Source organism: Melospiza melodia, chromosome 2 (assembly GCF_035770615.1).
Source record: "Melospiza melodia melodia isolate bMelMel2 chromosome 2, bMelMel2.pri, whole genome shotgun sequence".
Lineage (NCBI taxonomy): Eukaryota > Metazoa > Chordata > Aves > Passeriformes > Passerellidae > Melospiza > Melospiza melodia.
Genome location: NC_086195.1, coordinates 75,807,752 through 75,822,239, shown reverse-complemented (window position 1 = coordinate 75,822,239; position 14,488 = coordinate 75,807,752). Strand labels below are relative to the sequence as shown.

The window sequence follows — 14,488 nt, the reverse complement described above, 5'->3', positions numbered from 1 at the left end:
CAGGAAGCATTAATAGCTGCATATATAAATATTTTTGCCAGTTTGCACAAACAGCTGACCTGTAAGAACCTTACAATTGACTTGACAGCTGTAAGAAGTGATGTGAATATTGAAATTGTACAATTATCCATAAATTTCTCTTTCAGGCTTGTGAGGCTTTAATTTACATAAAATAAAATTATCTTGTTTAAAGTACTAAGAATACGAACCACAGTAAAGACAAAGGCAGGTCTCTCTTTACTGGAGCTGAGAGAAAAGTCTTAGAGAAAACTCAGGACCTGTATTTTTGGAAGCAGCCTGTCTGCCAGCATGTTTAATAAGGCTGTTTATAATAGCCTAAAGCCAAATAACCTGGTGTAAGAAGATGCTGTTCATTTTCTCTTAACCTGGACATTGTTTTGCTCAAAAGTACAAAAAGTAATTAAGAAGTAAAATGTCTTTCATCTTCAGAGGAACTGGGATGATGGCCATAACAGGGCAAGAGTGGGTTGGAGTTTGGTAGTAGTTCTGATAGGATATGGATTTTCAATATGCACAGTTCTCCCGTTCAGGAAAATCAGATCATTACAGTTTTCTGTGACATTCATAACTAATTTAATGGAAGTCCTGAAATAATATGCCTTTTAGGCCATAACCATTTTTAAATTGAAGTCTCAGTTCAAATGACGGTGACAATGTATTTTTATTTTCAGTATGGGCTTTTTGACTTCATGCTGTGTTACAAAGTCATTTACCATAAATATGCATTTCATAAAGGACTGATTGGGGATTATTAAGAATTCAAATCAAACTAACAAAAAATATTTGCTATAATTGAGTTACCCATTGTTCCATTTTTTTCTCAAAAGGCTATATGTATTTTTGAAAGATGTCCTATTGTGGTTAGCCACACAAAGTATTTCAAGGATAAGACAAAGCAACTAAACTTTTCAATTGAACATGACATGACCACACTGTGCTTTTGTGCCTCCACAGACATGGGGTACAAGTGATACTTGACAGAACCTTACAGAGAGGTCCTAGAAACTGTGTAATTATTCAGTACATTGAGGATTGACCTTGGTGAACTCCTTATAAAGCTTTTCTTTTCATGGAAATCATAGAAAGGTTTAAGTTGGAAGAGACCTTAGAGATCATCCAGTTGCAAACCCCAGCCATGGCAGGGACACCTTCCACTATCCCAGCTTGCTCAAAGCCTCATCCAACCTGGCCTTGAGCATTTTCAGGGGTGGGTTATCCACAGCTTCTTGGGAAACCTGTGCCAGAGTCTCACCACCTTCCCAGGAAAGATTAGATTCCCCTAAAACCTAATATACATTTCTCTTCTGTTCATGATTTTTTTAAGGCAGAGAATCTTTATCTCTGATGCTAAATTGCAGATTTACATTGCAGTTTTCATTAGGTGTACTTTCATTTTGAGAATTCAGGCCTTCTTTTACCTTTCAGATATTTGGCTGTAAAAAAAAATATTTACTTACGAAATCCAAAATTTAGATGAAATTAAAATGATGTCAAAATTATTTGATTATAATGGCCACCTTTTCCACATTCACCATTTCAGATTCATCACTTTTTCTTGAAAATAATGTAATTTAAAGGCTCTTGCAGCTGCAAACCAAATCATTTTGTCACCTTGAACTATACAAATATAACTGAGGAGATGACAGGACATAAGATAAAAGTCAATAAAAAGAGAATAATTTATTAAAAAGATCTAATGTTACAAGAACAGTACACAGAAACTATTATATTACTGTGTCTTCCACATCGTATATACCATTATATATAGCATATATACAGATTGTATACAATATATCTAACATTTTGTTATGGGCCATGACAGCAACTTTCTTTTGGTCTGTGTAACAAGGTTTTTTTCTAATAATTAATTTTTCTGAACAGATCCTGTGACATTATACAAAAATACAGTCTCCTCAGTGACGCCAGACTGCACTATTACAATCTTTTACATGAAAAAGGAAAAAGCTTTCCCTCGCAACTAAAAATGTCATGATAAGGAAACATCTTCTACAAAGTAACAAATAGGTAATACATAGGTACTTAAACATTTAAAACATGTTTATTAATATATTTAAGATGCAAAATACATATTCTGTTCATGTTGAATATAAAACATACCTCCTTTTGTCCCTGCAATACAACTACATTACCTGATGGTATGTTCAATATTTCTATTTGTATCTTCATACTAGAGAGGGAGATGTGTCTAGATGGAGCTCTGTCTCCTTATCAGACTTTTTTTCTTCCTATAAAGCATATCCATTTTTTTATAATCAGAAAGTTTAACGAAATGCCACCAGCAGTGAATGTAGCCTTTTTGAATACTCTGAAATGAACTGCATTGGCAAGCAACTGTATAAAAAACTAGAGGAAATTATGCATAACTAATTTATAAAATAGCCATTTGACTTTTTGGTTCACCACTTTATTCTTATTTATTTTAACATTTTGGCAGATAATGGATTGCTGATGTAGGCTCTCTGCACAGTAGCAGTGCTGCTGTTTTACAAGGGACAGCAGGTAGTTATTCTCTATGAGTTTGCTCCATCAGCAATGTACTTTACACCTTCCTGTCTTTGATCTCAAAGGCTTTTTAGAAGCAGAGATATAGAAGGCCTCTTTCCATATAGCTGCAGTCAATTCTTAGCTAGCTATCCTGCCTTTGTTTTCTGAGCAACATGGTGACTTAAATGATTTTGAAAACCAATTTTTTAGAAAATTATTTAAAATATTAGTGGGTAGCAAAGATTTAAGTTGAACCTCCTCTGAAAAATTTTACTGATAAAATACTCAAAAGCAAAAATATTTAGTCATCATCAGTTTTTACCTTCTTATCTCTGTTGTGCTTTCTTGGTTACTGTTTTGAAGCAGCTGAGAAAGAACACAGCTGCAGTGTATTATCTAAATGCCAAAAATTATTTTGCTAGTGCTGGCAAAATAATAGCACTTTGAATTGGGAACCCAATTCAGCTAAAATAGGTTTTCATCAAAACTCTTAGAGGGATAGACAACTAGAAGAACATGCTGTTAGGACTTTCATGTTAACCATTTTTGACTTGATTCTTCCAGGCAATGCAATGATTCTTCCCAAGGCACGGTCCCCAGATGTGTTAGCAAGATGCTGCCCTTCATAACACTGTGCCCACCATGATTGTACAAACATGCACACCATCTCCCCTGGGAGTCATTTTTCCTCAGGTTCCAGTAGGTGGGAAAGCCTTCCAATGTAGAAAAATTGTCCAAATTTTCTATTGAGTAAAAAATTTTCAGGTACAGCAAAAAATGGGGATTAGAACTGATATCACACAGTACTTACAAGAATGATCTCCAGTGAGCTATAGAAATAGAGCCAATTAGGTAAATAATTGGAATGATGCTCTGTAGCACTTTTCCAAGTATTTTTTTCTCAGAAATAAAATTCTCCCAAATATATCCTACTGCAGTCTGTAGATACTCGGGCAATGCATTTCTGAAAAGCATAGAATGCTACCAAAAATTGGACTCAGAGGAAAAAGAAAGTTACAACTGAGAACTATTGAGAAAAGTTGGTTTATCTCCTTGCATTGCTTTATTTGTCCTCTTAGTAGCTAATGTATATAATGTTTAAATGTCCAGTGGAATTTTCATTGTCATATACAGTAGGAATCAATTTCTTATTTTCTACTGAAAATTCTATTGGACATAAAAGCTTGTGGTAGTTGACAAAAACCAACTGGCTTCCTCCTAAGCTTGTGTTTAATTATTTTCCATTTACCTGGTAATAAAATAAACAGATTTTCTGCTCCATTTTGCTGAGTTCTGGGGTAAGCTGTCTAGTACTTCATTAACAATTCTTTTTCCTAAATGAATACATAGTATATATTCTTTCAGAACAAGTTCTTCTTTACCTTTGCAGAGATCTTTGTATATAAACTCTGTTTTTCTTCCTTGTCAGTAGGAGCAACCAGCTGTATCAAACTTTTTTTCCATATTTAAAAAAGGATTTATTTTCTCCAAACCATACAGGTGTACTGTACTAGACACCACCCTGTAATGATACATGACTGGGTTCACCAAATTTGAACATATTAAAAAAGGAAAATACATTTGACAGAAATTACCTTTGCTTACAAAAGTTTATTACATACAATCTGCATACTTTTGGGCCAAGAAGGGTCTCCTCCCCAGAGGACTTTTACAAATAAAAAGAGATAAAAACCTGATGAATTATTGACCGTGTCTCCAACACTTCTCTAATTGCACCACAGGCATTTTGATGGGTCTTTGAGCATTAGCTTGGGTTTTCAGTTTCTCCACAGACATAAAACTCCATCCCTTGGTGTCATCAAGTTAAAGCAAACAAATAACAACTACAACAAAGTCTGCACCCTTCACCATGAGGCTGAAGGTACCATCAGTGCCAAAAGCAGTGTTATAGAGGATGAGGAAGTAGACAACACATGTAGGGTGGACTGAGCACTTGTTACTTTCCCTCCTGAAATGAAAAGCAAAATAATTAACAAACAAATCATGCAAATGGTTCTCAGTACATTTAGATATTAGTTTTTACCCAAATTTATATCCTTTTACCCTCAGGAAAAGACTAATTTTAAGGCAATGGATTACTGTGCGAGAACTGTGGACGCAAAATGGTCTCCATACACAGATGGGATTTTGTGATGATACCTATAGCAACTCACATTCTGAATCCTCATATTCAGTCTGCAAATCAATAGGAAGTTCCAAAAGGATATATGTTTTTTTGTCTTAATCTTCAAAAAAGCATTAGGCTGCAGAAGCTGCCCGGAGTCACAAATTTTTGTCCCAGAACGAGGAATGAAAGCTAGTCCTTCATCCCTAGCCTTGTCCAGAGGAAAAAGTGGTCTTTGGCCCATTGGTGCAGTGTTCATTTTTGATCACATCACAGTCTTATGTGGCCTTGCTAAGGGGAAATGTGCTCTGGGGTAGTAGTGACAACAAGATGGGAAAGGAACCAGACTGGATTTCTTTGGACAACAATTTTCCTCAATGAAACAAATGTGATATGCACAGTCTAATTAGATGGAGGACTCTGTGGCCTAGAATTATGATATATGAAAGAAATATTCCATGTGGTAGGGATTAGTGTCTTCTGCATTCTGATGTAGCACTGCAATTTGTGACCAGACTAGAGCTGAAACTGTAGTTCTAGACTGAAGTTTCAGGGTCACGCCTTTTTGTTAGTGTTCCTTAAGGACCAAAGAGCAATATTTAATAAAATTTTAAAGTGTTATCAGAAGGTTATAATTAAAATGTCATCTTGTGTTTAGGCAAACATTATGTTATTTCTTTGCTCTAGTCTCTAATCCTCCCATCCTTTACCTACCTTTGTAATATTGATACTTTACATTCTTTCAACACATCACAGTAACTGAGGAGAGAGAAGCTAGACATCAAAATTTGCCTAATGAAGACACTTTAATACTGTTATAAGTTAATAACTAAATAGTAATAATTATGCAAGGGAGTGACTGGAATTTACGGAGAAATTCAGCTTATTCTCAAGGAGGTACATACACAGGTGTCAGGTACCTAAATCTATGCCACTTTAGCTGTGTTCCACCTCTGGTGGTACAGAATGGTACAGAATGGTGTATCCCCTAAGACCCACAGAATGGTGTGTGTATCCCCTAAGTCCCACAACACATCTGCCAGCTCTGTTTGGCATGCCTTAGGACATTGCAGGTGTCCTTAGGTGCTCATGTCTTAACACTAAAATTCAGAAGATTAGCTGAATTGCTGTCAAGGCTCCGCTGCTGCTCTCTGTGGATTGCATCCCAGCTGACTTCATTGCTGTTTGAGACACTAGTGCACATATAAACAGCTCAGGTAGGTTTTTAGGTGTTATCCTCAAATGGGAGAGATTTCCTATAAATCATCTTTGTTCATCAGCCTCACATGGTTGCCTCAGATGATCTTAAACATCCCATGTGTCACTAGACACCTTTGTTTCTAAGAAACTAAAGACTCAGATCAATGATTTTATTTTATAGGTAAAGAATTGCGAGAACATTGTTTTTCTGGTAGCGAATAGCAGAGTTAAAGAGCATTGCTTTCATCATAACAATTTCAAATAAAAGTGTAACCTTACCTGAAAAAGATGGAACTCTGATCTGGGGACTTGCAGTCCCATCCCCTCCTTCACTGACTGCACAGACCTCAATGATGTAGACTCCAACATCAGGAAGAAGCACCACTGCAGAGGTTTTTTGTGTCTCTATAACTTGGCTATTGCTCTGGCCCTCTTGCCGAAATAACACCTGTGGTAGGTAAAGTAGATAGTAGTCACAGTGGTCATTCAAACTCTGTACCAGACATTTTGTGTAGATAACACAGTCATTGCAGTATTAACTGTTTCATGCTTTCATCAGGGATTTACTCACATTGCATTTGAACAGACTTTGCTTTTACTCTTCCCTTTCTGCAGTGGCTTCAAAACAGTAATAGCAAAATATTATAGAGATTCATGAATGTGAAAGGACATAGATTATGACCTAGAGCAAAGACAGAGGACTTACCCTCTTTAGCATTAGGTGTTGTACAACTTTATCCCCCAAAATTTTATTTTGAGTTCCATTTGATTCAAATTCTTAGCCCAAAGTTCATGTTGATATTCACATTTTTGGGTCAAGAACCCAACTTCAAATGTAAGGAAAATAGCCTGAATAATGTATTTACTGTGTTTACCTTAGCTGGCTAAATCAACTGACAACAGCTCAGATCTGCCCCTGCATTTCCTCTGAAACTCAATACAAATTTATGGCATGTGGGAGGAAAGCAAGTCAGCACGTAGCTGTCTTTTTGGTATTTCTGCATAAAAGTTTCTGTTCCCAGAGAAAATTGAAAAGGTCAGAGAGATGTGAAAAAGCAAAGAAGTCAACTCTACTATTTCAGAATATCAACTATTTTGATAAAGGTTAAGACAGTTTCTGGTTTATTTGAACCATTTTATACTTTCTCAGTGATATTGCCTGATGTATCAGAAGAGATATGAGAATGCAGTCTATAGAAATGATTTGGTATGGGCTCCAAAAAAACCCAGACTCCACACTTCTTTAAAAACACTGAAATCATTCTACTTTTATTCAAGGTATTGCAGTGAATTCTGATTTTATGACTTGTTATTTAACAGTTAATCTGGATTTTATTCTTTAAAACTTCAAAACTTTAAATCCCAGGTATTACTATCACTGCTGTTGACCATCACTAACATGATCACAAAACAAACTGAAGTACTTGTGTTTCTGCTAAAAAAAATATTAATTTTAATGTAAATTAAAGATATCTCATTATTCTGCATTTTTCTAAATCCTACTGCAAACACAGTTGAAATGAAGAGGTATTTGGAATTTCATTGCAGTCTGATATTATTAATAGTCACTGCTGAGTCAGAGAGGATGGACTGACCCTCTGAGATACAGGGGAGTCAGATAGAGTTTGGCATTTGAAAATCACAACACAAAAATATGTTGGTACATTTTTCTGATTTTAATTTTATTTATTGCTTCTCACAGTGAAAGCTGTTTGGAGACAGTCTGTAGAGAATGTTTCATTTGCACAGAGAAACAAGAAAGGGAAAAAAGCCAACAAAGAAGAGGAGCAATTGCTTGGAAGAGAGAAAGGTGAGCCAGGAAAGGGAAACACTAACCTTGTATCCCATTACATCAGATTCATTAGCTAGAGGTCTGACTGGCTCCCACCCAAGAGACACATGTGAGCCATCCTGTATCCACATAATATTGCCTGGTGCTTGGCTGGGAGCTGAGGAAAAAAAGAACATGTACATATATATTTTTTTATACTTATTTTCTTCTTTAAAAACAAAAGAAAAGTATTTTAATTTTTCATTATATTTAAAACTAGTAATGTTATCAGGCTTCCCACCCTAGATGGAACATTTAAGATTTTTTTTCATCAGTACTGTAATTTGGTAGATTATAGTGTATTTATTCCACCCACCCCATAAATTCCACAAAGCTTATGGACTTGAGCTTTTTTTCTCTCCCTTTGTACAAAATGCCTTGTTTTCTAGGAAATTAACCTTTGTTATGGATGCAAAGTCATATGAATTAATTTCTAAACATCAAAGCAAAGCCATGAATCAAAGCTATACGATTCCTGATCATTATACACTCTTAATAAATAACCTCTGTTCCTCTAAGGGAACAGAAGTTGCTCCCTGATTTCTTCCTTTTAGCAAAGGTACTGAGATTACTTACGGGATTTTTTGGTTGCTGCGTGCACAGCAGTGCTAGGTGGTCCATACCCTGCAGCATTGTATGCCCTCACTGTTAGGTGGTATAATGTGTTTCCTTCCAATCCTGTCAGGAGGATGGATGACTCATTTCCCTCTGTTTTGACCTTTTCTGCTGCTTCCTCCTGCTGCATGTCCTTCCAGTAACCAACCTGCCAACAAGCAACCAAACGAAGGATTAATATATGCATGTGGCAAGCTCATAAATATTGCCTGATGCTTGTGCTTGTTACCCTATGGAAGGTATTTTTGCCATTTATGCCTTTTTCTCATCATCAGACCCCTTTAAGCATATGGGATTTGCAGCTTGACCTCAAGCTATTCAGTGCTCTCTTCTCCAAAATGGCAAAACATGGAATATTGTGGTGTGACCTGGAGCACATGGAATAGCTGTGTACTGGCACAAGAGCAGGTTACTACAAGACAGAAGAGGAGAGGGTCAACTTTGTCAGGGAGAACTCATCATTGAAGGACATCATTGAAGGAGAACTCATCCTCTGGTAGATCACCAGAATATTTGTGTTCACCCTGGAAAGCTCTGACTGCATCAGTTTAGTGTTGTGAGCAATATTCTCTTCCTGGCCTGGTGCAACTCAGATCCAGGAGATTTCTTATCAGTCCAATGAACAGGCAATTGCAGAACAAGGATGGAAATATTTCAATCATTTGAAAAATCCAAACAGAAGAAATAGAAGGAAATTGATTCAGTTTTAGTTCTTGGATATAAAGAGGTTTCTGGTAAATTAAGCTTTGATAGTACGTTCATGCTCTTCATTTTCAGACATAAAATGAACCTCTAAATGATCTTTGGTGGTTATTCTCTAGTATCTCTAAATTTATCATTATCTCAAAGAGGTTATAAAGCTGAGCTGAGAATTTGGCTATTCCTTTTCCTAAGGGACCAAGCACTTCCAGGCTGTAACTAAAGTAAATGTATGTAGGTGAGATACAAAAGTAAGGCAATTCTCATGGGACCCTATTTTGCCTAACAGGAGATGTCACTTAAATGCCATTCAAAGAACTATACTCAGTTGACTGTTATTCATGCTGAGACCTTCTTGCTTTTCTTCTACATTTTGACCTTTTGTGTGAAGCTGGTTATTCCTTAATAAGTTATTTACATTGTATTGGGAATAACATTTGCTCTGAGGAAAAAAAAGGTCAGAGACAAGAGAGAACTCTTGATAATGTTTCCCAGGAAAGGGTGAACCCAAAAACCCCAAGGGGTTCACAGGAAAACAAGACCAATGAGCACAATGCTGACCTTTTATAATTGCATTAGGACTTCCATAAAAAAAAGATCTGGTTGCAAAAATATACATTTGAGGTCCTACCTTCACTTGACAAAAGTGCGTCTGTTAACTTTGATTGAGGCTATATTAATTTGTGTCAGCTCACAGTCCACTCTTTCAACTGTAAAATTCAAGTATTTGTATTTTGTGTGTATGCCTGCATTATCTCATGTTAAAATGCTGTTGCTTTAATTCTTAGATCAGTTACAGCTCAGTTCACAGCTGCAGTCACCACTTGGTCTGAAATAAGTGTGATTCACTGACGTATTTTGCTGGATGAATACTTGGCCAAAGCTACTGATATCTGAAAGAACACCTATTCAGAGTCAGTTTTCTTTTCTTCAAAAGAAAATGGAATCAATAACCATTTATTCACATCCTATTATGGAATCTCCAATGTTATTATCTCTTGGGCAGTCAGATTCCTTTCATTTTACTTGTGATGCATCTTTACAAATTTGGTGTCACGATGGTGAGAACTGCACAATATTGAGCACTGTATGAACAGGCAGTGAGGGGAACATGTGTCCTGGAGACCCTATCATCCAGACACTGCAGTCTCCTGAGGATCCCACAAGAAAAGGGTCAGAAAGGAAAAGAGAGATGATTAAGCTTGCACAGGTGAACAGTAGCAGGGGTGGAAATGCAACTGAAGTTTTTCTCCTTTTTCTAGAAGGCTGGGAGAAAAATTACAAGTAGCTGTGTTTATTCACAGGACACATCATGTCTCATGTCTCTAATGAGATGTTCATTAATTAAGTTTGATCTCTTTTTTTTTGGGGGGGGGGCTGTAACACATACATCTATTTGTTGATGACCAAAGGAAATAAAAGAAGAAGTAGGTTTAAAAAAAAACTTTCCAATGATTTTTGACTGAGGTAGACAGTGTGGGGATTTACATTGATTTGGACTGAAATGAAGATATTTCTGATGTTTAAAAGTGAGAGACATATATCTTAAAATAGAGGGTTTGCTTATTTACACTTCTCTGCATTTGCTGGTTCTTTTTAAAATCTTCTTTTCTGTGACCTTAGTTTAAACTTCTTAGAAAAGATCTATAACACTGAACAGGTTTTCATTAATGATAACAGTGAATATTGATAATAGTATGAAGCATAAATCATAAAAAGTAGCCCATACTTGAAAACTGAAAGAAAAAGGGGAGAAGAAAGCATTTTTAGTCTGTTTAATACATTCTGGTTTGCAAGGTTTTACATTTTTTCTGGACTTTCTGTTTTTTGCCAAAGAAAGTAAACTTTGATACCTGATTTCCAGAGACCCATCCCTTTGAGCTGGAGAGGAGAAACCTGCTTTGCTCTTATCATGGGTTGATCAATAATTAAAAGCAAATCTTGGTAAAAAAAAAAAAATCTGTCTAAAATTCTTCTGCCTCTGATATTTGCAGACCATTTCCTTGAAGTTTTAAGTTAAAAAGCATCTTAAATGATACCACTCTTATCCCTCAGTTGGTTTCTACGTTATAAGTCTTTGTCATAACTTAATTGGATCTAAGTACAGGTCATCTCCACTAAAAGCAGTAAAATCAGTGTTACTGGCTGGCTATTCTTTCTGCTGACCACAGAAAATTAAAGCTACAAATTACGCATATAAAGAGTCTAAATTAAGTAGAATTTCTGTCTTGCTTTTCCAGGCTACGGTTAAAATATCCATATGCTCTTTTAAAATTACCTCAAGGTGTACTTCACTAAATAAAATAAACAAACAAAAAAAATCAAGAACCATGCAGATAAAATTATCTGTTCCATTATAAAAACAGACAAAGTGCAACTAAGAAGCAGCAAAATATTGAATATTTCTCCTTCAAATGCCATAATATGGTTTTATTAAATAAATAATATAATAAACCAAGTTATTATGTCAAGTAATCCTCTCTGAAAATGGCACTCAATATTTTTTTTTCATCTTTTATGTTTTTGTTATTTTTGGATTTTGTTTATTTGTTTTCTTCAAGTTGATCTTTTGATTGCATTAACCAAACTCCTATCCCTTAGAGGAACTCCAGCAAAAAAGACATGAGATTTTTCATTTATACTTAAGTATTAGCCTTGTCTTTCTGGAAAAGAAAAAAGAAACCCAAAATATCTCTTCCAGTAAGTAATTCTTTTTGTTTTCGTTTCTTACCAGTAGTGAACAAAAAAGAAAATATTGCCTTGGGCTCAAATAGATTTTATAACCTTCAGCTTATAGATTCCAAACAATAAGTATGAACAACACACTATATTTTTCCACAATTCTGACAAAGTTTTTGAGCTGCTTCTACTTTATCAGAGTGTAGCTGGCATATATTTAGTAAGGTCGGGTGGACAGCTGACAAATCTGTACTGAAGGTAGGAATAATATGTGCTTTGGAAGATGCAAATGAGGGCAGCAAACCTTGCATAAAACTCATGTGACATAACAGTTAACACTGCCTTTCAAGGATGACAATGTGAAATTGGACAGGTTCCTTTGCCTTTCATTACTCCTTACTACAAAGTGCAAGCAGGGCCACGGTGAAAGTGGGTCACTGTGAACTCATCCACATTTAGTAAATATTCTGTCACTTTGGCTGATTAAAGCCCAAACATTCAAGTGTTAAGAAAATAGCTGCCCCTTTTATAATGCTGTTGCCAAAAGGCCAGCAATGTGAAGACTGTGTAGGAGGTTGTCACTGCTATGATGACCACAGCCAGAATACGAATTGAGACATGAAAGCAAAGTGGCTAGTCAGATTGCTCTGCATACAGATTGAACCAAAGGCAACCCTTTACTTGTGTCCCACAATAATTCTACATTAGGAAACAAATAAAAAACTGAAAAAAAAGGTAATTAATCCTTTTATCAAAATTACTGTATTTCTGTGCAATATCTCTTTGTTGTTTGTGGATTAAAGGAGTACTACAGGCTTTTTTTCCCACTGCAGTGAACAAATGATGAACTTTAAGAATTGGTTTTGAAATTAAGAGTTTTCCCACAAGTGAAAGAAATTCTTAAGAAAAAAATAATATGGAGAACATAAAGCTATTCTGTACTTCTGGGTGGTTTTTTGGGGGTGGATTTTAGCCCTACATGGACTCCTTTGCATTGTGCACTGTGGGGTGCTTTGAAGACAGACTGTCAGTATGTTAGGAAAATTGGGCTGATAGTGTGGACCTAGTGTACTAAAATGAATATTATAATGCACTGGCTTACTGTACTGATCCTATAACTCATTACCTCCTTTTTGATGAAATCCTTCCCAAAAATGGAATTGAAAAGATCTAGCAATACCATCCTTAGAAGTTATTCTCTCCTGCTGGATTGTGCATTTACTTTTATGTTTACTGAGTAAGTGCTGCGCTGATTGTAATCATTCCAGTGAGGATGGAGGAAAGTAAATTATTCCATGGAAGATTTGTCTGTCAGAAAGTGGGCAGAGGAATTCTGGCTAAATGAACAAAGATGGAAAGAGCAGGATGGGTTTGGGTAGGATGGGGAGGAAAAAAATACCCTCATCTCCCCAGATAAAAGTAGTACCTTAAAAGGTATTGCTACTTAGGAGGCTCCTCTAATTCCTTCATGGGCGGAGGTAAAAGGGAGCAGTGAATTTTTTGTTTTTATACTTCATTTTTTTTGTTAGGTCAATTGGCTTGAAATATTTACTCTGTAATCTTCATGCTATAATCCTAAAATTGGTATACAGCAGAGTGAGGAGCCAAATTATTAGTAAGGTTCACTGTTAGTAACTTCTCCTGCATTAATCGGCATTTTCAGAATTGTACCTGAGAAATCTGTGAGAGACATAGAGATTGTAGAGACATAGAGACATTGTACCAAACAGTATTGCTGTTTGGGTCAGAGTATGCCAAACTCCCAAGGTTTTGCACTTTCCAAGTGCAGAGGACCACCTCTGACACAAAGCAAGCCCACTGCCCTACCTGTAAGAGCCATCTATTGCTGGACACCTCTGTAGAGCTAAGGGAAGTGTTATGTGACAAGCAAGTAAATGCAAAATCCATTCACATTATGAAAGGATAAGCTTCTAGGGAAATAAATTTCAATTTCAGAGAGAAAATCTATTTTTTTGTTTTAAAATATGTAATGCAAAGTTAATAGAACATTTTGAGAATCATTTTGTTCGATGGAATGAGGATAAGAGTGAAAACAGTAGGTATAATTTAAAAATATTAAGATAGCTGAGGAAAAAAAACCAAACCAGACACCTTTCTGAAAAGAAAAAAGACAAGGTGCAGCAAGTAAGTTATTACAAATGATAAAAGACTGGTCTCAAGATTGAAGTCAGCTTAGTAACAAGTGGAACACTTCAACATGGAGAGGAACAGTATTTGCAAGATGAATATCATCTCTATCAGATACTGTTTTGTTCTCTTTATAAATGGTATGTTTAAAGGTAAAATGGTCAAATATAACTTTTTCTGCATGAAGCAAGCTATGTGCAAAGGAACAGAAACATATTTAATGTAAGGCAGAAACAGGAGAAAAGAACAATGAAAGAAAACTGACAGAGGGTTAGCAGAGTTCAGCATGCAGATGTAGGAGAGGAAAAGACCTGAACAAATGCTAGACCTGAGGAGACACACCAAAGTCACAGCCCATTTGTACAGTGCTAGATATTAATAGAGATATTGCAGTCCAGTACATCAGGATAGGCTACAGAAACAGATATTAAAAAAATATTAACTGCCTGCATCTGAGCTATGAGGTAAATGTGCTGCTCTGGTTGTGGCTGGCCAGCCAGAGGCTGAGCTGGAGAAGGTGCTGGCTCTGGGGCTGCCCAGACACCTCCATTTCTTTCCTAAGGCTCTTGGTGACTGTCACCAGCCCCTGTTGTTGCCCAGATGTGCTACCAGGGAGATACCGTGTGCTAGGAGATTATTCTTTGACACCCACATGATTGGTGTCT

General features: G+C 36.2%; 1 protein-coding gene across 4 annotated transcripts in view; it reads right to left on the bottom strand.

The window, feature by feature from the left end:
* Window positions 1-1,676: 1,676 nt before the first annotated feature.
* Window positions 1,677-14,488, bottom strand: part of CNTN5 (contactin 5) — a 611,453-nt gene continuing 598,641 nt past the window's right edge. For all 4 annotated transcript variants that reach the window (XM_063148896.1, XM_063148898.1, XM_063148895.1 and 1 more), the window contains 4 exons: window positions 8,259-8,445; window positions 7,688-7,800; window positions 6,131-6,299; window positions 1,677-4,495 (listed from right to left, as the gene is read on the bottom strand). In XM_063148896.1, the coding sequence (XP_063004966.1) occupies window positions 4,392-4,495; window positions 6,131-6,299; window positions 7,688-7,800; window positions 8,259-8,445 (573 nt within the window). In that variant the 3' untranslated portion in view covers window positions 1,677-4,391. The remainder of the gene's footprint in view (window positions 4,496-6,130; window positions 6,300-7,687; window positions 7,801-8,258; window positions 8,446-14,488) is intronic.